This window comes from Euwallacea similis, chromosome 5, assembly GCF_039881205.1.
Source record: "Euwallacea similis isolate ESF13 chromosome 5, ESF131.1, whole genome shotgun sequence".
Lineage (NCBI taxonomy): Eukaryota > Metazoa > Arthropoda > Insecta > Coleoptera > Curculionidae > Euwallacea > Euwallacea similis.
The window spans coordinates 4531782-4554729 of NC_089613.1; the positions used below are offsets into that span (position 1 = coordinate 4531782).

The 22948-nt window shown below is 35.0% G+C and overlaps 3 protein-coding genes and 1 non-coding gene across 6 annotated transcripts; 1 reads left to right on the forward strand and 3 right to left on the reverse strand.

Moving 5' to 3' along the window:
• The first annotated feature begins 500 nt into the window (after window positions 1-500).
• On the forward strand, window positions 501-6464 carry LOC136409033 (death-associated protein kinase dapk-1-like). Of its 2 annotated transcripts, XM_066390313.1 has the most exons (15): window positions 501-747; window positions 809-941; window positions 994-1148; window positions 1197-1321; window positions 1517-1690; window positions 1743-1858; window positions 1909-2119; window positions 2177-2418; window positions 2471-2662; window positions 2719-2919; window positions 3114-3299; window positions 3354-3578; window positions 3629-3833; window positions 3884-4117; window positions 5849-6464. In XM_066390313.1, the coding sequence occupies exons 1-15, from the start codon at window positions 614-616 to the stop codon at window positions 5947-5949; spliced, it is 2634 nt and encodes an 877-aa protein (XP_066246410.1). In that variant the 5' UTR covers window positions 501-613; the 3' UTR covers window positions 5950-6464. The 2 variants fall into 2 exon arrangements, with proteins under 2 accessions (XP_066246410.1, XP_066246411.1); XM_066390314.1 differs by lacking the exon at window positions 501-747 and having other exon boundaries at window positions 816-941; window positions 994-1096.
• A 385-nt stretch (window positions 6465-6849) lies between these two features.
• Window positions 6850-7631, reverse strand: LOC136408886 (uncharacterized). The gene is made up of 3 exons (XM_066390091.1): window positions 7456-7631; window positions 7069-7291; window positions 6850-7014 (listed from the first exon to the last, which is right to left on the reverse strand). Exons 1-3 carry the CDS (start codon window positions 7532-7534, stop codon window positions 6927-6929), a joined length of 390 nt encoding a protein of 129 aa, XP_066246188.1. The 5' UTR covers window positions 7535-7631; the 3' UTR covers window positions 6850-6926.
• A 2159-nt stretch (window positions 7632-9790) lies between these two features.
• LOC136408898 (uncharacterized protein DDB_G0284459-like) lies at window positions 9791-22157 on the reverse strand. 2 transcript variants are annotated; one of them, XM_066390104.1, is made up of 9 exons: window positions 21933-22157; window positions 15650-15792; window positions 15453-15594; window positions 15171-15402; window positions 13671-13834; window positions 13455-13617; window positions 11278-12265; window positions 10972-11225; window positions 9791-10625 (listed from the first exon to the last, which is right to left on the reverse strand). In XM_066390104.1, the coding sequence occupies exons 1-9, from the start codon at window positions 22006-22008 to the stop codon at window positions 10391-10393; spliced, it is 2397 nt and encodes a 798-aa protein (XP_066246201.1). In that variant the 5' UTR covers window positions 22009-22157; the 3' UTR covers window positions 9791-10390. The 2 variants fall into 2 exon arrangements, with proteins under 2 accessions (XP_066246201.1, XP_066246203.1); XM_066390106.1 differs by lacking the exon at window positions 21933-22157 and adding an exon at window positions 19492-19835.
• On the reverse strand, window positions 14196-14277 carry TRNAS-AGA (transfer RNA serine (anticodon AGA)). Its single transcript has one exon. It is a non-coding gene; the product is annotated as a tRNA-Ser (tRNA).
• Window positions 22158-22948: the final 791 nt, after the last annotated feature.

The window sequence follows — 22948 nt, forward strand, 5'->3', positions numbered from 1 at the left end:
AAACAAAATTCTGTTCCAAACGCTTTTTTCAACCTAAATATTCATTACCTCCTTACCGCCTCATGCTTGCATTTGCAACACCACATGGATAGGCAACCAAGAAAACTAATAATTTACTGCAAGACAGGATTGGTTTAGAATATTTGTAATTATTTCCAAAGTACTTGTTAAAACAAGTAATAACATTTCAGTTCACATAATAATAATAAATTCAGAATATTCCTAAAATGGTTTCACAAATTTACAATTCAACAACTGTCTATATTCAATTTTCACTTACGATATTTAGATAAAGCCGTTACTTTTACCAATTTTTTTAATGTAAAATTTTTTTTTTCTCTCTTCAATAAAAAATAAACCATTTCCTATATATATAGCCCTAAATAAACCACTTTAATAGCAAAATATAAAAATTTGAAGTAGAAAACAAGTAAAACTGTCCTGAGAAAGATATTCTATCAAAACAAGATGCGCGCACTGCACAAATTTTAGCGATAGAAATCAATAGAAACCAACCAAAACACTCGTTAAAAACATCTGTTTCCTTTGGATTTTCCAAAGAAATTTCATTAATAACGCTTAAATAAAGATTATTGTCCAGTATAAAAACATCATGAGCTCTCAATATCGCCATAATAGTGGACGGAGTAGTGATTATACCGAAGGTACTTCTTACAGCCCTTCAGAGTCTTTCGAAAATACCGCTCTTCAATTCGCAGCAAGACGCAATTCCATCGAGCAAGTAAAGTAAGTTTCTCAAGTTTCGTTTAAACCCTTACTAGTACATGGACAAATTAAATTCTCATAGATACCTTATCCAAAATGGTGTGGATCTCGACTCAGGTCCAGACCCAGCGTTACATTTGTCCCTCAGAAACAGAAATGAGGATATAGCCATTATCCTTTTAGAAGCAGGGGCGGACTTTGAACTTAAAGATTTAGTACTAGACTCTATAGCCATTCACTGCAGAAAATTTTATTATTTAATTTTAGCACGGGGATCTTCCTATTCATATCGCATGTGCCGAAGGTTTAGCGGAAGTAGTTAAAGTACTTTGCGCCCTGGGATGCAATCTGGAGGTATTAACGCGCAAAGGTCTATACCCCCTACATTTAGCTGCAAGATATGGACACATATCCGTAGTAAGGCAAGTTTTCCCCTATTATAAAAAACAAGAAACTAACCCTTACCGCAGGTGCTTGTGTGCAGCAGGATGCAACACCGAGGTGCGAACCTTTGATAACATAAGGGCTGACATTACAGCACTAAAGCATGGACATAATGACATTGCTGAACTATTAGATCGATTACGAGTAACAGGTAATTGATAAAAATTGTATTAAGGCTCGGTTTTTCAAACTCCTGATCATCTTACCAGGGAAATCATTTCCATAGAAACGACGAAATCATAACAGAACATTGGTCAATATCTTCATTCCTATGGAAATTATTTTACTTCTTGCCAGCAGTTTGAAAAACCGGGCCTAGGCAGATTAACATAAAAAATGTGATTAGGTCAAAGAGATCATTTCACAAGGCAACTGGTACCGACTTCCAAAACAGCTTTCAGGCTGTCTTTAAGACTTTTGGGGCATTGCGGAGTTGGCAAAACTTCGTTCGCGAAAAGTTTGAAAGCCGGCTTATTTTCTTCTTTATTTAAAAGATCCGGGTCGACTCAGAGCAATAAATGTATGCAGTGAAACTTGTTTTATAATAGTTTGTAAAGTTCTTCAAATCGTAGCTCGGCCACCATCCCCTAACGCCCATATAGAAATGGACGTTACTTCGCGTCAAAACTCCATAACTTTTGAAGCCTCGGCTTTGTATCACTCCACTAAAGGAATTCATGTGCAACATGTAAGGAATGGTGTATATTTTAACAGCAATCTAATAAATATTCATCCTAGATGGATGTGTCTAGTGTGGGTAATATAGTCGTATGGGATTTTTCCGGCCAGGAAAGCTATTTCCCAGCTTACCACCACTTCCTACATCCATATCCGCATGCTGTGACCGCCATTCTTTTCAGTTTGGACGACTCCTCCTCCGTCCAACTACAACAAGTCTGTTTCTGGTTAAACTTTATAATGGCAAGACAAAAGGCTGATTTACCAACGCGTAAGCGACCAGTATTTTAATTTGGAAGTCTGAAGTGCCTAAACGCCGATTTTATAGGCGAATATGGTCCAATAATTCTCGTAGCAACTCACGTAGATCTTACACGAGCCGTCAAAGGTCACCATGGAGAATGGGTTTCTCCTGACGCCCAAAAAACCTTAGAATCGGTGCAGGAGCTCTTGCCCCATGTTCCAAATCTTATGGATACAGTGGTGATTATGGATGCAAATGTGCCTGCCACACATCCGTTTAAGCAATTTAAGACGATGCTTGCGGCCATCAAACAGGACTGTTTGCAAGTAAGTAAGTTATGAAGTTAAGAATTAGTTTTTAAAATTTTTCTCATTGCAGCAAAATGTTGGTACTTGGACAGGCCTTTTAGAACACACCATGTCGTGGCTCGCCAAACCCAGACACGATTTAGAGGCCTTTCCAGTTCTGACAGAAATTTCATTCTCTGAAATCCTAAGGGATCAAGTCAATTTACTTGCTTCCGACGAGCATATTGAAGAACTTCTAAATAAGCTTCATGCAATGGGAGAGGTAAAACCTTTGTAGTCATTTTCTTTCTCCCTATATAAACTCGTGTATCCCCAAAGGTATTCTGTATAGATTACTTGGTAGTAATTACGGTACCCTGGTTGGGACATCAGCTGCTAGGAGAGCTACTCTCATTCAACTTTATCTCCCATGCAAGGGAGATTGGAGTGTACAGCGCTGAGGATTTTCAAAGTTCGTACACCCAATGCGACGCTTCTAGTACTTTAGAAGTACTTGAGTGTTTGGATCTATGTGCCAAGGTAACATCTAGAAATTACAATTGTTCCAGCCTATCAGGGAACTGTTTCGGAATTGGTCAATAATTCTTCTGAACAAGCGTATATTGATCTTTCAAGTTCAAATCTGCAATATGAGTTGCGTAGAAGGATTTTTGAACTGTTTTGAGACGGTTTTCTGACCGGTTGGAACAAACCTAATATGACACGTTTAACAGTGCGACGTTGAAGGGGAAATTGAGTATGAGTTTCCAATCTACATCCAAACAGAAGTGGTGATGAGAGATTTGTGGGATCCACACGACCATAGATACTCGAGCAGACACTCTATGCATGGAGGTTTAAGACTGTACACTTCGGCAGGGATTTTGTGTCTGTTTAAATCGATATTTTCTCAAATACAGGTTAAATATGCCCCTTCAAAACCATTAAATATCAAGATTATAATATGTCTTTAGGTCTACTTACGCCGTAAATTACCGAAGGTCTACGCCGAAAACGAAAATGATCTATTTCAATGGAACTCAGGCTCTAAGTTTTGCAGCAAAGATCTTGAAGGTTTGGTGACCTTGGATGAGGACTTAAATGGCAGACAATATGTCGAAGTTAAAATCAGGGGTCCCAGCCATTCTTCACATTGTTGTTTTTACTTCCTGGACAATATAATGCGAATTATTAGAAGAGTAACCGATTTAAAAAATAAAAAACATCTTGGTAATATAAAATTCTCCAGGCAATCTACAAGACTTGTCCAGGTCTAGTAATAGAGACGCATATTATAAGCCCAGAAGAACTAAGACTGTATTCAGAGGACCCATATTGCTACAGTCCCCAAATTGTCACCACCGCAATTATGGACTCTGAATCCACATTAGACATTCTTCTGTACAATCCCAGCACCACCGAGCACGAAACTATAAGTCAAATGATCATGTTCGGTAAGCAAATCAAACTTTCCTTTGACTGTATTGCATTCAAGAAATTATAGACGACATGGACTTGGGAAGACACATTCAATGGGGCTGCGTGCTTGGAGTCCAAGACTTACCAGGTCCAGTCAAATTGCGGCTCTGCGGATTGCTTGATCCTCCGGAGGCCCATGGCAGGGATTGGTGTCTGTTAGCTTTAAGATTGGGATTGTCACAGCAGAGAATTGCAGCTTTGGCTTCGAAACATTCTAGCCACACGATGAGGCTGCTGACGACAGCTGATTGCACTATTGGTAACTGGATAATAGATTGCTTAATTTATTGAGCAGAAAAAAACTGATTGGCCAGGGAGATCTAGGTTAACTTGAGTTCATTTTAGATTTGCACAAATGATATCTCCAATACCAAACAATTCTTTCTTCTAAAAATTTGACAAAATGAAAGTTAACAACGAATATAGTTCCTTCAAGATACATCAGTCGGTGCTAAAGTTAGAGTATCAGTGGTACTAAATTTGGTGAAATTCTGGTTAGCCCACATACTCGGTTCAATTAGAACTTTAGAATTGGGAAACTTTAGATTTTAACCAAACTGATAAATTCTAATTGTCAATACCCTGCCAATCTCTTTAGTTTTTATCTGTCCATAAACCAAAAGGGATCCCACAAACTGATCATTGTGTTGTACCACCGAAAAGTGCTAGTCCCTCGGTTGTATCAGCGATTTTGTCACGTTACTTATGTACTTAGTGGCGCCGGCAATTTCAATGAGGAAATTTTATTTTTCGCTTCTCTGCAACATAGGCTCATTTGAGGGGGACGTTGATTCATGTTGAGTTTATGTAGCGCATAATATAATGGATATGAATTTCATAGAAAATTAAAAAGATATGAATTTTCTATGTCACTGGTTATGTATAGACGGTGTCAATTTGAAACTGAGCCTCTTTCAACTCTCTACCCCCTACAGCTATCCTCTCAAATATCTTAAACGGTAAACTGGGTTAAGAGATACATAATTTTAAAGGGCTTTTTATTCTCTTCATTTTGGTACCGTACTTGTTACATTGTTATGTTCAGTTGATAGAACGGCAGCCCGTAAAACTCTTAGTTGCTGCTCAAATCCCACCGAATATCGTGAACTTTTTCAAATAACTTTAATTCATTGTTGAATGCTATAACGAACATGCCATTACATCACAACTCGCACTTCAGAATGATTAAAGTATAGAATTGCCCAGAAGTCAATCTGTCTATTGTCGTTCGATGCATCGGGGTCGATGGAGTCTGCGGGCGAAAAGTACTATTTCCCCGTCAAGATACATTTTTTTTCTTCCCGGCTAAACTGAATTTTGCCACCCCGTATTTCCTTGATCCTCATTCAACGGTCGGGGAGCAACTAAAGGCAAAAACGTAGTAAAGCATCGCACCTCACCTCTCACGCTGCCTTAAAATGAGGAACAAAATATTTTGTTTTGCAACGGTGAGGTGCTTGAAACTTGCTCTGTGATTGGTTCTCAACCGCCCGTTCCCCCATACAGCAACAGTGCGCACGTTGTGTTTAATTAGCAGCGACAGTGCGCACATTGCGTCTAATTAGCAGCACCCCATATGTTCGGTTCGATGGAAGGACCCACTGTACGTTGAAGGTAGAGGAACGGAATGTGTGGTACTGCTTGAGGGATCAGACCAAATGTAACATAAACAAAGCGTAATTAATAATTGTCACCATATCAAGGAATTTACGAGTTACTATCACTATCTGAATCAGATAATATTTTTACTACCTCTTTGTTGGTAAGAAATTAGGCAAATTAATTACGATAAACGGAGATGCGGACTTCTTCGTTATGTTAATCAGCGTCGATATTCAATTTTTGGTAAGGTGAACGGCGAAGTGCGATGTTTTACTATATTTTACTCTTAGTAGCGTGACAAGATGGGTGCTCACGACACAACTTAGTGGTCCGTCTGTGAGAGACCTATCTAACAATACAATTGAGGGTGATTTATGTTTATCTTTAGGTGCTCTAATAACGAGTTTGTCTGAGTTGGATAGGCAAGATGCGGCCGAGTTGGTACTGAATTCTGCGCCCATTTTTAAAGTGATTTTGCAGCATTCGTAAATATGGTTCTACGAAGTCTGAAAGTGTTGGTACGAGCATTTCAACCAAAAACCTTACTTTAATAAATGTATCTCTTACTTACAATACTCAAATTATGTATAGTTAACAGAGGGGCCAAGTTTTTGCCATGAAACCTTGCGTCTGACGAAGGTACTTTAGACCTCTATGACAGTATTTTGATAAGAAGCGATTAGTTATAATACAAATAAAAATTAGGTGCCTATTATTTTTACTGAGACCAAATTCTCGAGTGTAGAAAACTGTGAGTAGAAAGTTTCCTCGGCCTATCAAATCATTTCTACTATCTGTAATATAAGCAAATTTTATTCCCCAAATTCGAGAACTTGGGCCTTCATGGCAGGATATAGGTAAAGTTGAACTTTCTTCTAGCGAATTTCAATTTCCGTCATTAAGTACTTGTAGCTTTGTCGATTATTATATTTATGGTGCAATTATAAAATCTCAAATATTTACACATTTTTTATGCGATTTATAATGTGTACTAAAGTGTTCGATTAACGTTTAAATTATTATTGTTATTAAATGTTTTGGAATTGCAGCTTGATTTTTTATTTATTTATAATTAAGGAGATGCTTTTAGGGTGAAAATGAACTTTAATTTAACATAAAATATAAAATTTTATAATTTTTTGTTTTTAGTAAAATTTTTGCCAGGCATATAGTTTCTCTTTTGGTTCAGGAATGTTTGGTCAATCAATGTACAGTCGTTTGGGGGCCACCCTGCTTATCTGTAAGGGGAGTGGCCGTAAGTGCTGTAAAATTTTGACGGTTGTCTTTAAAAAGTCTTCCCTTTCGAAGAATGTCATTTATCACCTATTTTACACTCAAAGTCAGGAATTTCACTGATAAAATCGGATGGAGTTATAAAAAAGGCAACAATTTTTATCCCCATTTATTTATCTACTTCTTCCCTTTTACAGCAATATCACTAGGGGTTTAAATAACATCAAACAGTCTTACATTGGTAAGTAGGACAGTCTTTCCATAGATACAGACAAGTTGGAAGATGCCACTAGTCCCTTGACGGCTTGTCCAACATTTGCCCTAAAAATTTTACCATCAATAGCTTCAATTGCAAATAATCTCTTATTTACTTACTGATGGGACTGAACATTTTTGTCCATCATCTTCTTCAAATTGTGAACAGAGAACCGATTGTACATTCCCCAAATGCTGTTCATATACTTGCTGTTATAATTTGAAGCGTTCATTTTCTCCTCGTAGAACTCATTTTCGTATTTCTCGTTATTTCTCCTCACTTTCTTAGTGGCAAAAGCTCCCTGAGGAACGGACATGTTTTCCTTGTTGTTTAGCGCGCACTCTGAAGAACAAAAGGATAGATTATGGCGGATATCGCACTTTAATTGGTTTATTTATCGGGGTCAATCAAGCGTACTTTGTTATCTCGCTAGGTACATGTGTAACATTCCATTTTTTTCCCATCCATAAGTAAACAATAATTATTGTTAGATATTATTTTCTTACCTTTACATAAATCAAAGTCCACACTCGCCAATTTGCTCAAATCCGTCAATTCAGTCTCCCTACTTCCCCCCACTCTCATCTAATTTTTCAACTGGGAACACTGGATAAGAAAATCCTTCGGGATCGAAGTTGCTTTTAACAGTGCACCGTCTTCACGAAGAAAAAGTCAAAGACGTTTTAGAGTTAATATGCGGTCGGGTCGCAAAAGGTTATCACCGGGTACAAATGCTGTTATCGCTAGTTGATGGTGGGCAAAAGCGACGAACACATATGGTTAGCTGACTTTCCCCAAATTCCGATTATAATGTAGTTGATAACGGCGAATTACGTCTTAAAAAATGTGTTGTTTGTTGTTGACCTATGTGTGTTTTGAGAAAAAACAAGAAGCGTTCATAGAAAGGGACAAGCATTAAGCGCTTTTTTAAGAACTAAGATATATTAAGGGTCTTCGTAAAAAATCATGTAGTGTTAATATGATTTGTTATCATTAAAAATATTAAATATATTTATTTTTACCAAATTATCGCATTATTTTGTGAAAGTTAGATTCATTCATTAAACGTATAGACATTGTAGAATCGGTTGTCTGGTGCAGAAAATTTAAGAACGGGAACTGCAATATTGCATTGATTCGGGAGCCCTGCCTTCTTCTAAGAAGAATTAAGGAGTTATTTGGTGTTCGAGCAACAGTTCACTTCTGCGGCTGGAATTCTCATGTATACATCATCAGCAGTGGTATTAATGGTATTCCTTTCTTATGTCGACTAGGATTGTGATTCTTGATGTTACTCTCATAACCAAAACCCTTTGAAGGAGTTCCATCCGAATAAATCCGAATAAACAATATGCCTAAATTATTCTTTCTCAAACTATTATGAGAGAAAATATCTACTGATACCAATCAGTAGTGCGTTTCTGTGAGAACAGAAAGCCTAAGAACAGTTCAGTCTATCTCTCGATTATTTTCCTAGGCGCTTCATGTTCTACACGTCTAACTTGTTGTAAAATGAGCCTTTGCTTTTTAAATTTCAATTAAATATCTAAAACATTGCAAAAGCTATCAGGAAAAAAATGAAAATAGAAATTCTATTTGCTATCCTGAAATATCTTTATGTTCAAAGAATTAGCTATTGCTAGATTGGCCTTTTTTTTAGAACACTGTAGACCCATTATGATAGTATAAACTTGTCGAAGTTTAAAGATCCTTGAAACGATTATTTCTGATAGAATATTTATGCGTGCGAGTTTTTATTTTTCGGAGCAACAACACGGTTTTCTACCGAAGCATTCAACTAGGACAAATCTTATCAGTTTTAGTCAACATATTTATAAGAAAATATTACGAAAGTCTATCATGTAGATGTGTTCTGCAAGATGCCCGAACTGTAAGAGACTTTTAATAAATTTTACTTCGTAGAAGTAGTTTGTTGTCCCATTTACGTAAAAGGACATTCTATGTAGAATTCCGTGGCTACAAACTTAAAGCGTATATACCAACTTCAGAGGATCTGCTGTGTTTCTTTTGGTTCAAAATAGAATATCACATTTTTTTCATACATTTTTTGCAATTGACTTTGTATCATAGAATTACTCACCTAGGGGAGTCCGCTTGGTTCCAATGGGACCTGCACAGATTTATTATTGTTTGTTAAAGACACCACAGTTTGAAAGTGAATGTAAAACGGTCCACCATACCGTTTCATTTGACATTCATTCCCATGGCAACCATAAATTAAACAGCAATGGAGCTGATGACAACGTTGACCGATTACTTCATTGGGTAAATAATGAGCCATATGCGTGTCATTATTAAAATGTTGTTTAACTGCACTTTAGAAATAAGTGAGAAAAAGTATTTTATAGTGGTTTAACAAAGCCAATAATGACGTCTTTTAAAGCTAGTAGTGGAAAAAATTGCTGTTAACTCTGATGACAATTAAATCTCAAATTAACTTTAATATCCGTCTCAGCGGTTCATAGATCTGACAATGAGAGAAAGTCCCTTTCGGTTGCTTTACGATTAACTCTAATGAGGGCATGCACCCGGTGCACAAATTTATTTCTTTCAGCACGTACTTGGTCTTCTAATTAGTTATGATTCCTTATCAAAAATTATAGGATCATCAACTATTTATTAACGCACATCTGTTCACGCCGTAAATATTGTTACCGATTATCGAAAGATAAGCAATTCACTTAAACTTTATCGGTTTATAAAAAGCATTACACTTGACGTGGACTTACGATGACATGGGTCAGGTAACTAGCAATGCAAATTAGGTATATTCTATTAAAAAAGTAGGGCAAAAAATGGGTAATGAGTAAGTTAAGACACTTTTTCATTTCAATATATGTGTTTTATTAAGCTAAAACAAGTTAATTTGCTAACCAGTCTTTGTTAATATAAATAAGTAAAAAAATGGTAAAATATTTGGAATGGTTATCAAAACAAAAAAATAGATAACACAAAAAACTTCTTTTTCCATATTGCGTCAAAAAAATGTCCTTAGTATACAAATTGCACCTTAAGCTTAACTCACGCATGGACCGGTAAAACCCCTTATAAAACTAAGTTTAATGCTTAATAGATTAAGAACTTTGGTCAAAATTAATAAAACATTAGTGGAGTGTAATCTTTCTAGTTGTATGTTCAAGTGTATAAATCACATATGTATTAGGTAATGACATTTTTGTAATATGAAATCTGCCCCCATAAACAAACAGTTCCTTTTTTCATAAAATTTACTACTGACCATTTAGAAATACGCAAAAACCTGCACAAATATCATAAAATAAAAGGTTTTCTTTTAAGAAATTCATTGGCCACAGAAAAAATTAGACTGAAAAAATTTAAAAAAAACAACTTGTCTACTTTAATTTGCATAAAATAACCGACCTCTCTCCAAATTACACACGAAAATCATCGTCTCTAATATCACAAAACCAACCTTTTCACCCCGCATTCCACGCAAAATTTTGCGCTGGACACGGGAAATCTGGTTCCGCATTCGTGGCAAAATTTTGACATATTTGACGAATTATTGTCATTCTGGAGTGCTGGGGAGTGTAGGCCGTTTTCTGAGCCACTTGAGCTGCTGCTTTCGATGTTCTTCTGGTCCAGAGGGGCGAGTTTGGGGATACGAATGCGGTTTTTCGATGATTTGCGAAGACTAAAAACAATTTTGAAGGGAGATTACGTTACGTTATTATGTTATTTTTAAAGGAATGTAATTAAAATAGATGGAAATGATGTTTCGGCATAATAACTATCAGCAAAAATTATGATCTGTAGATTATTTGAGATATATGGCTAACTAATGAGTATGTTACATTGAATTGTGATTGAAAAGATGATAAATTGTGAAATTAAATAGGTATGAATGAATGGTAGATTCTTCCGTCCATACCTACAGCTTCTTCATAAGACAGTCACAAATACCCTACAACCGTATTGCCTCATAAAACAATTGTATTTACATTGTAAAAGTAAGATTGTAAATTTAAAATGGCTCTTACCTTCCATATGCAGAATCGTTGGACATTTTGTTATTTGAATTACTCATGTGATCGTCCTCCTCGCTGTTAGTGAGAAGGCCATAATTCATATCGACATTCTTCGATTTATTCTTCTTATTGTTATTGGTGCCACCAGAATTCTGCTTCTTCTCCTTCAGGTACATTTCCTCGTATCTTTTGTATTCCTCATACATTTCGTCGTCAACCGCAAATAGATCTTCTGCTTTTAGGGTATCATTTAACGGTATTGATAACTAAGAATCAAGAATTTTGAAATAAAGCTTCAAAAAACTCCTAAAAACTCACTGGCTTGGAAAGGGTCTTTTCTACACTTGTGGTTAAACTAGTGGTCATACTGGTAGATGTCACCTTCTTATGTTCGTTCCCATTGAAAAAATCATTGAGTTCTTTCTTGTTTTTAAATGAAGGTTTGGGAGTAGGATCAAGGAGAGTTACGGACCGTTTCAACAAGGGCAGACCCTTCTTTTCTTTCGGTTTTTGAATTTTATTACCAAAATTCTCACTGCAAACATTATTTTTGGAAACTTTTGAATTTTTATTAGCGCCATTAGTAGCTTTTTTGTTACTTGAAGTACTTTTAGGGGTTTTCGTAGTAGTTAAGGTGGTATCACGTTTAGCGCGGTTGACTAGAGACAAAGACCGTTTTATAATAGGCTTTTTGACGGCTTTAGGCTCTATTTTAGCGTCGCATTGAAGACTGTAATGATCCTCCTCATTCTGCAGAGTTATTTCTGTACCAGTACTAGTAGGAGAGTAGTCATCAAGCCTTAGATGCTCAGGTATCGACAAATTATCGTGCTCATTAATAAGGCTTGGATCTATTGAAGAAGTCATTTCATCGCTATATTTTCTGCTATTATCCAAAATATCCCCTAACCCCAGAGATTCTTTATTATTCTTAATATTGTGTAAGTAAAATCCATTATTAGTTCCCTCTTGAGTAACTTCATCACTCCCAAAATGCTCGTTAATGATATTCTCAATAAGCTCAAACTCACTATCATCAATTATATCGAAGGAGGAATCCTTGAAATTCACGGGAGGATCAATAACAGACTTACGCTTCGGTCTTTTGATTTGATCAGCGGATTTTACAGACTTTTTCAAGGGCAAAGGAGATGTTGGGGTTTTGAGAGGAGTGACAGGCAAAGTGGTGTGCGAACGAGAAGTATTTGTGGTATTGGAAGGTGTAAAGGGTTTAAAATCGTCGCATTCGAGCAATTCCATAAATTGGCGTTGAGCCATCTCGAATGGATCATAGTTGGAAGTATTACTGCAACAAAAATTTAGTGTTATTGAAATTATTGCTAATAATGTATTTAAGAGTGTATAGTTTTTAGAATTTCTTACCCTATGCGCTCCATATTTTTGTTTACCGTTTGCTGTAAACTACAGAACAATACTGCTGCATTAATAGATTTATAAAGAATTAATCCGTTACACAATTACAGGATTTTTACCTTGTGCAAATTTTGTCAACCTACACAATGTTCATATAAAGGAAGTCGTTAATCTCGATTTTTATTATGTTTCTCTTTGTGCAATTTTGATATCTTACCTACTGATAAACAATGCCTACTGCCAAAGTTAAAAGTGTAATTATTTATTTCGGAAGGTATGTTTTATTATGCGCAAGAGATAAGTCGTGAAGTGAATGGAAATGCGATTGCCGATTACGGATTTGCTAAAAATACTTCTGCAGATTCCCGCTTAAAGAATGAGCTACGTAGTACTTGTTTACTATACATAATAAGAAACAGTTTTTTTACACATAAACCCGGCAATAACATTAACGATCACAGTTTTATGAACATTTATAATTTAGGGTTCTTAAATGTCCAATTGAGAAAAAAAATTTGTTCTTAAATGCTCCGATTTCTTGGCATTAAAAATGCTTATTTTGAATGCTTGACTCAGCAGAATGTAAATTCTGAACTGAAGGGATTATGCTCGTATGAGACTTCAATTTTTCGATAGAGAATGTTAATCTTCTAAAAATATTTCCTTGCATCTGCAAATATGCTATCTTTATTTAGTATACAAATAAAACAAAGGATGATGTAAGTACAAGATGTCTCAAATTTAGCGCTCATCATTGTAATCTCGGGAACAGTGAAAGATATGATCTAGTTTAAATGGGGGCAAAGATGCGTGTTTGGGAAATTTTAAAAATTACGGAATTCCCAAAGTTTTCAAAAACGTTTTCAAAAGCTAGAAATTGCGATTCTCCTAGTTATTTCTTCTTGGTTTTAGTTTACAATGCCCTTCGCTGACGATTAACCGTTTTCTGTGAGTTTTTTTTTAATGATTAACCTGTTAGTACAGTTTCTAAGTCGGTATGAGTAACTCGTGAGTTCATCATACGTAAAGAAAAGAGAAGCGTCGAATTCAGGAAAAAATTATCATTAATAAAGAGAATTTGTCCGTTCTTTCTGGGACTGAAATTAAACCTTTTTTAGTACCTCTTAATAGACTCTGTGTTGGATGATGGACTACCAATGACGGGAGTTCCAACGGACAGACACATGTTATTTTTATCTTTCTCAGGACTGCTGTGTTTGCTCCCATTACACCTTGACATGTCGAGCTTTTGGGCAATTTCTTTGGGTTCAGGTGTATGCTTTTCTATTAATTGACGTATTAAAAGCTGAACAAAATTTGTAGTATCCATATCTTACCGAGAGAAACAGTGCTTCTGGGCTTTCGTATACTAGGACCTCTGGACAATAGAGGGCTGGCTAGGCTGCTGGTGGAGTGAGTACTTCGGACTGGTTCAGGGCTGTGAGGGTTCGAGTATTTTTTTTTTACTAAGGCTCGTTTGGATTGGTTTAACGGAGGCACCCTAAAACAAAATAAAGTAAATAATCACATGAAGTGATTCAGGTGATTGTCTATGTAAATTTGCAATTACACCTTTTTGACCTATAACAGCGGAAATTATTTAAAGTCTATGGATGCTTCTGGGCACCAAAACAAAAGATTCGACAAAATTTTATTGATTACCTCAGGCACAGAACACAAAGAAATTTACGTCAGTAATTAGCTGTTCTCAGAAAATTAATAAAATTCATCAAACATTTTTTTTCAATATTTCTTAAACAAAATGAAAATATGCACACTATTTTTGAATCTTAGTTTAGCATTAAATATACCACATCGAGAAATAAACATTTAGTTAAATAAAAAAATAAAAAAGTAACTTTCGCAGTCGGTAGGATTCGAACCTACGCTCCCAGAGGGAATCTGATTTCTAGTCAGACGCCTTAACCGCTCGGCCACGACTGCTCATACATGCGTGTATCTAAAACCTTATGACTTTCACAAATCATATACACTGGTAATACATCAACGTATATATCGTAAAGATTAATCATTAAAAAACCTTACGTAGACGTTGAAAATCAGTGGCATATCTGAAATTAATTCATTTGTTAGTAGGATGTTTGATGATAAGTAGTAAATTGCTTAACCAACGCCTTTCGCTTACAGTTCATCAGTACAGCGAGATTTTGTTTAATTATCACTCGTTATACTCACAATAAAAACTAAATCACATAAAAAAAATCTTGTTATGTCCTAGGCTTGTAATGATGTATAGATGTTGATAGGCATTAATAGTGGCGAACAAAATTTGTGTACTACTTATCATGTGTTTAGCAGACCCAAAATTTGACGTATTTGTTGTATTTGCTAAATAGAGTTAATAATGAATGTCTATTAATGGAGAAATGTATTTAAAAGATAAGGAGGGGAAGAGACATATTTTTAAAGAAACCTTTTTTGGACGTCGCAACTTTGAAATTAGTGAACCTCCTGAAATTTATATTCTTGAATTTCTCCGATCTTGACATGTCGAACAAAATTCACGTATGACTGGTAAATATATTATATTACATTTAAGTACATAATAATAACCGATGGTGAAAGGTGAAATTTCCATTATATGACTGTCTTGCTGTTTTTTATAATTAAAACACGAAAGAACAGATAGCAAATCATTCCACAACTATATAGACATTGCCTAAGTATCCCTATAAATGTTACAACTTTATTCAATTCTGCAAAAAGAATAAAACAATACCTTTTGTGATCTTTTGAAACGAATGAAAAATAGATCATAATTTCTGCTTAGCAACATTGATTCTTCTATGTTTTAATTAGCCATGCTCGACACTTACCTATACTTAATCCTAGCTTCAAGTCTCTCTTTCGCCTCCTGGATATTGGCGGGACAGTGTTGAATTCTCGCCCTCTTCTCTTTGCACCACTCCACATGTCTATCAAAGGCCTTCGGTCCAAAATGCCTTTCACAAAAAGGGCACCTCTCATTTTGGCTGTAAGTCGATATCAGAGATGTTGTACTTCTATGCTTTGGTGTTGACGAAAATGGCATTATATTTGTAGAAACACCTAGAATGTTCTATTGATACTGAAAAGCTTTGTAATGAGCTAAATAATACCTTTAGCCGCTCTAATGGCAGTGACCAGCTCTAAATGTTTTTCTTTCCACTTGCTCTGTCTGGGATTACGTTCTGCAATTGAATCTTCTCGTTTCTTAAGGTAGCTTTTTTGGTGAAAGTCCGCCAAATCAGTACCTGTGACCTAAATAAGCAGCATTAAACTGTCATAGATGTGCACTTTTTTTAAAAGTACTCACTCTTTGTTTTAAAGAGTCAAAAGGTTTGCGTTTTTTTGTAGCATTTTTTTCGCAAACCTTAACGTGTTTTTTAAGTGGGTTCGCCAGGAAAGTCCTGCCGCACACATGGCAGGGAAGAAGGTTCTGCTCTTGGATAATGAGTTCTGGAAAAACAAAGCCCGGTTATAAATACAAAATACGATTAAAATATGACAAGGAAACACTTCCTTTAGGTTATTGCTGTTGTGGGTTTAACAGGGGTTTCTGTTTAAAAATAAACGATAAAGTAAACAGTCTCGGCGGAAAAGGCCTTTTTAAGCGTGGTCTGCCCTAACAAACACTTGATTCCAATCTTGAAGTGAGTGATTTACAGCTGATGGTTTTAGCTTCTGTGTCGATTGTCTTTGAAGATTAAACCCTTGATTTTTTCTTGTCAAGTTTTGTTTTAGCAGCTCCTTTGAATGCTAACAGAAATCCTGATTCAAAAGGTCTTTTGCATACCAAGCAGAAAAAAGTGAAATTGCAGCTTCAGGTTTCTGGGTCGTAGTTATTAGAAATGACAGTATCTTAAATTATTATGCATAATTATGTGGTGATTTGAGTTGCATGTGGGTGAAAAAAGATAATGAACGGCATCATTAAGCATACAACTACCAGCTTGTTTTACCTGACGGCTAATTCTTGCAGGATTTAAAAACAAATAAAACCAAGAAAATAACAGTTCCTATGACGCTTCTAGCTCAATTTTAATTTTTTTTGTCTATTATCTAGGTGTTTGACCTCATTTAAAACCTGAATTCGCCACTTAAGTCACATCTTAGGATATCTCAGTTAAATATAAATGTTTGATGTTGCCCACGCCTGAACCTAAAACATGGACAGGTGTTTTCTAGTGCATATAAAGAGTGATTATTAAAGAAAAACACAAGAAGGCATAGACTTATCAGATGCATGTCCGGGATAAGTTCATTAGCTGTTATTTATTGTTCAGATGTTTGATTTTAAAAACCAAATGGATGACGAATCAACGTCCTACGTTGACGGTTAATCGTCCCGTGCAATTGATGTTTCCCCTATGTGGTTTGTAGATTAAAAGGAATATAATACAAGATACAAATAAGTAATGGTGTTGAGTACTATTTTTCTATTACGGTATAAACATTGAATCTGCGGCCGTTGGCGATCATAAGCTACGCCTATGAATACCTCTGCATTTGCTTAATGATGATAGAATTGCCACATTATTATTGTGTAAATCGTAACGTCGAGGGTATTGTGGACAATGCAAACAAAGAATTGTAAGGTCAGGTGTTGTTTGTGTTTAAAAGAGAAATACAGAGTGTCTTTAAATTCCTTAGAAAAGTAACTTAGGCTAAAAAGTCCATATATGCACGACTACACAATGCTCGTTGGTCAAATTCTAACATGCTAATCGAATTGAAGATTTATTTTCTGCGAGAAATATTACAGTTTAAGTTTGGGTTTTCGGCGTTCAGCAAGAAGTAGGTACCATAAGTACGATGTAAGTAATAAAATTACGAAATGGAAATTTGCAAACAAATCTGCTTTGCGATCATTCCACTGGTTGCAATTGACTGTTATAGATAGATAGAAAATGAAATTGAGCATAACTAGCCACGAAATAAAGCAGATAATTGAAGAAATTAAGCAAAAATTAGATTTGGTTTTGAAATATGAATAATCGTCAACATATGAAATAAATGGATAAAAAGATTACCATAGATTTACAACTATGGATGGAGCATCTGTAAAATAGTTTTATGTAAGCGCGTAAGTGCTCTTGTTTCATAAATGCCTTTTGTCTAATTAAATTTAACTAATAAAATTTAAATTAAATACTTCAGCGTAAACTCGAAAAATTCTAAACTTAAATTGATTCTAACAGAAACACACATCTATTCATAGAAAAAGCAGATTTTTTTTCGCTTCGAGACTAACAATTTTCTAAGAATTAAAGAAGTTAAAACCAAATTCATGCTCTCTACGATGATTTAAGCCATGGGCGTTTCTCAATTGACTTGAACAAAAATCTCAATAGGGTATCCAATAGAAGCGAATCAAAGCTATATTTCGGGAAAAAGAACAACCAAATTTTGATAGCTGTAGGTTTTTAAATTTTCCAAACATCAGGTAAATTAAAATAATTTTTTTTGTCGTTTAGTATGCTTTAGATTCATTCCATGTATGTCTGAATAGAGTTATTTACTGAAACTGGTAGTTTGAAATTTTAGAAAACACTGAGAGCCACGTTGTAGGTAAGAATAGATTTAAATTCTTTCGGAACTTAAAATTTTTTCAAAATCAGGAAAAATGAAACTAAATTTTCATGCTTTTAATATACTTGATTCAAGCCATGTGCTCCTCTAGATTGAATCGAATGACGCAGCCAATTTTACAGTTGTTTTTCACTTTGAATTCGACGTTTTCATGATCCGCAATTACTGAGGTTAAATTTCGCTCCTCGGGCCTCATTTTCGTGACACACAAAGAGAGGTCTAATAAAACTACAAATTTTAGTGTTTTTACGTGAAGATGACTCTATTCTATTTCTAGATATTACTTTTCATGGACAAATGAATCAACTCGTACCTTTCTGGTTAAAAGGGTTTATTAAAAGCAACCTTGAATTCGTTTTCATTAGCACATCTCAAATGAAACTATAATTCTTAATGAAGACATTATATTTTTTGAGTAATAGAGATTTTGTTACTAGAGCAGAAACTTATTTAAATATAACATTCAAGTTAAAGTTCGAGAATAAGCGAAAGGAGTCCTTAGGGAACAGACTACATGAATAAGTGAGCCTGAGAAATATGTTTTCTCTAGGAGAAACACTGTTTCCAATTATGCTCTTTTTGCAATGCAACTTCTAGTAATCCATCATCAAGTCACTCAAGAGGGTCATGAGCCATGAGAGACATAGACCATAAAACACCCCATAATTTACCTGTCTTTTTCGAAATTCCAGAGCACCCATTTTTAAAGGGGTTTTGGTTGATAGAGTGACAATGCACAAATGAACTTTAAAAACTACAGTTCTTGAAATGGAATAGAATACTAAAATAATACATAATAGAATGAATAAAGTTCAATGTAACTATTAATTCTATTAGATCATTACTTTGTCAAACCATTATTTATTACGATAAAATGAATTACATATCTAATAACATGTATCGTGTTATTAGGTAGTAATCAGTGCTCCTGATAATAAATAGCTTGATATCTACTACTAGAATATGCAGCAATGGTATGTAACAAAGTCTTTCTTTTTCGGTTGATAAATTTCCGGTTTATGCATGTGCAACGAATATGCAACGGTAATCAAATTTCAATAATGGTTGAACATTCTTGGATTACTTAGGACCTTATGATGATACAGACGTAATGAAACACTTCTTTGCCGCATATAGTATACACACATATGTACATACATGCAAAACACTTCAAGACTCTTGGCTATAAATCGTTATTCTGTTGATTGCGATTTATGTAAATATAGAACACTCCATTAGCAATTTCTTAGAAGTCTTAATGGTACAAACAAAACAAGACGAGTCATTTGTAGCTTACGTTCCACACAAAAATTATTAATGATTTGTTAACAGGGGTTTACATTCACCATCTAAATCACACACTCATAAACTCAAATCACTAAGTCAACCATAAGACACAAAGTTTCTTATAAAAAAAAACCTTGCACTCATCATTCTGATTATGATAATAAATTCCCACAACCAAGCAGAGGCGTTAAATCAACAAAACCTACATAACGCTCTTTTGGAAGCACCATCGGAAAGTTATAATAAAAAACGACACCTTGGTTTCGCGCGTATACATACCCACTTCCCCGTAAAAATAAAACATTCTCCTCATGGAATAATCCTATTTTCAACACATTTCGACAGTACCACACCGTACTTCACTACAACCATACTGTTTTTGGTAAATGGATAGGTAATAAACTTGTATAATCGCTTTGAACGAAAATAATGTATGCAACAGAAATCCTGAGATGAATGAATAAACCGACTTCATCGTTAGACTAGGAGGGTTTGATTGACTATTCAACGCTAGACAACCGTTGCTGCTATAAATGACTTTGCGGTATTTTATTTTAATCATGACACTGCAGCCCTAGAACAGCACCTGAGCTTAGAGTGTCATTGCAAACAGTGCAAATCTTTGGCTTTAAACTGTTGAAACTTGCTAGGCTAAAAAATACCTGTCTTGTCTTCTCTCTAGCATTCAAGGTCGAGTGATCTTACATAAGCTCATGGTTATTAAGTTAATTGTTTTCTTAAATATTTGAACAAAATTGTAAACACTATGCCAACGAACAACCTGTTAGACCTACTTTACATACTGATCAAAGATGATTCCCTTTTTATTGCATTATGGTAGTTTACTATATGGGAATGGTTAGGATTAGGAGTTATTGTGTAGCTGGCAAAAAATTTTATAAACAAGGAATTTAAGTTGATAGTTAAAAAATTACAATTCTTGACATTTTGGCAAATTTAAACAAGATAAAGTAACAACACGGATGTTTAAATGAGTATGTCTCAAATGGCATCTTTGGCTCACCAGCAACAACAGGAAATTCTAACAAAAAAATTCTAATGCTCAGGTGTACATACTCGTAAATGAGCTCTTTAAGGAACACGAAGGTGAACGGCTATTGCACAATCAATGAAGTTAATTCGTGTAAATCAACCTGCAAATCTACATAGGCCTCCTAGGACGGTTTTCCCATCGTTATTTTCGATATGTATTATTAAAAATTCAAGCCTCCCCGATATTACACATCCCTACACATTTCAGTGTAAATGTTGGTAGTAAAAGTCTGTTGTTGTGTATCTTGTTAATATACACAAATAATTTCAGACTGTTTACGCGTAAATTAAGAAATGTTTATACGTGTAATAAACCATTATGGTGTATGATGTAGCTGGGTGCAGCTGTTATTAATAAATTTGGCTGAGATTGTTATAGCAAGAAGGACAGTTTGTAATTTTGTTAGAGATGTGCAGGTTGGGGTTTTATTTGAAACAGTTGTTGAATACCTAAACAAGATTAGCTTGTTTAATATTTAACAGGTTTTTAGATTATAGAGTTCAAAAAAATTTTACACCTTGAGGGCCAACACCTGTAACTCTTCAGCGGCTCGATGCAGAGTTAATCGGTGTGAATTTTTGCATTAGATGTAAAAAAGATTTTTCAAAATTAAATTAGAAATTTACATTTGCAAAATGAAAATATTTACCTTTATTTGGTATCTAAGTTACTTTTAAAGCAATATAAATACATTAAAATAACAGTATAATTATTTAACTCATAAGTATATTAATGTTGGCGATTAATAATCTGATTTGATTGTCGCTATTTGACGCGTGAGCGTAGCAAATGCGTTATAAAATTGAATATTTATTTGAAAACGTCTAACACGTTTCAGTATTTTTTGCATTACACTTAACATTATGGCTTTTTATCTCCCAAGAACTGTCGAAGAACGGAATAGAACGTACTTCATAGGAAATAAGAAACGCATAGAATCACCTATAGATAATGATGTAAAATGACCATATTTGAAAATTATAATAAATAGCAGGGTTTCTATTGAAAGGCGACCAATTTGATATCATACACGAAAACAGAACTTGCAGGGCTAATAAAGTTCAATAAGAGTTAGTATCAAAGAACCGAAATACAAAAATTCCTTTTCTAACTTGTCACACTTCTCTTAAAATGAGACACCTCGATTCCTATATGTAATCAGCTACTATAAGTTGAAAACAAACTCACAAGGTTCATATTCACTTTGATTTTTATAGTGCACATTTGGCTTAATAGTTGTATAATTATTTTGATGAATTCTGATCATATTGAGGAAGTGTTGTTAGTAATTAAATGAGACATAGCGACCAAATGTCGAGGTCATAAAAGTAAACAAGATATAAAGAAAATGGTGTTACCAATAAACAACAAAGTGTTCCATTAAATCTGATGCGTCTTCGTGTATCGTTTTCCATTTCGAAATATACAGAGTTTATTTTTACACCAATTAGTGTCTAAGCACTTGGAGGAAAGAACGAAAAAACATTAATTTGAAGGTGGACCATATGACACTATTTTTATATATCCCGCCTGGTGCGGACCTTAACCGCACCAATTGCTCGTCCCCGGAAAACTGCGCACTTTAAATAAGTATGAAACGTGAAAAACTGATTGAGAAACAATCATTTTAAATAAATAAATTATTGACAAACATTTTGACACTTACCTCCGTCCATCGCAGGTTGAGCGGCCATAACTTGTTTTGTTTTGTTGTGTTTCCAAGGAAACAGCGATTTTAACATTTTGGAACACGTGTTTGCGACGTTGCCGACTAGATGGTGGCCGCTACGCGGTCTATTAAAAAAAAATTCGGACCGTCTCAGTCACGCGCGAAACTGTTATGAAAGAATCAAGACGTGCTGCAAGACTGCAAGACGTCGAGGTTTAACACTGACTGGAAACTGAAACCAACTGAAACTGAAAGCAATTTTGTAATAAGCGCTCTATTTTCTCAAGAACGAGTAAAAAATCTGCGTTTATTTTTGGGCACAGGATGGGACGGGAGGTGATTCTTGTAGCGGAAGTTCTTTTTGTAGTTTACTGTTGGCAGGTTATCAAAGTTAATGCGTCCTGCTTAAGCTTCAGAATGTTTGTTTTGTATCACCTTTAAAATGTACACTTACACTTATTTAGTAGTAATAATTCACTAAACCAGAGACAATCAGTAATTATTGTCTCCCCCAATTTAAATAAAATGATCGCTAAGTCTTATTTTGTTCTTAATATATCGCATTAAATGTCCATATATGTACATTAAAAGAACAAGAATACTTCAAATTTATACAAGTACATACAAGTATCGTTAAATTTCACGATTCAAAATTCATTAATTAATGATCGCACCTCGTATAGTATCCCTAACAAGTAATCAATAATAAAAGTTTCCGTCCTTGTCTTGCATATGATAGTAGACGAAGAGATAAGTGAGGAGCTCTTGTACAACCTTTTACCTCGAGTTATAGGCAACCCAAAATAGGATATCTGCGGCAAATGTGCCAAATTATAATTAAACAATCAATTTCTTTCTCTTTTTCTTTCACTCTTTGCTTATTAGTTACTACCCCTTTTACGCAATAATGATATTTTAGTTTTTTAAATTCACAAATTTGAAGTTCCAAAAAAATGATAAATTCATTGAACTATACAGATGTATAAATGGTTGCCAGAGTCACATTTTAAGTC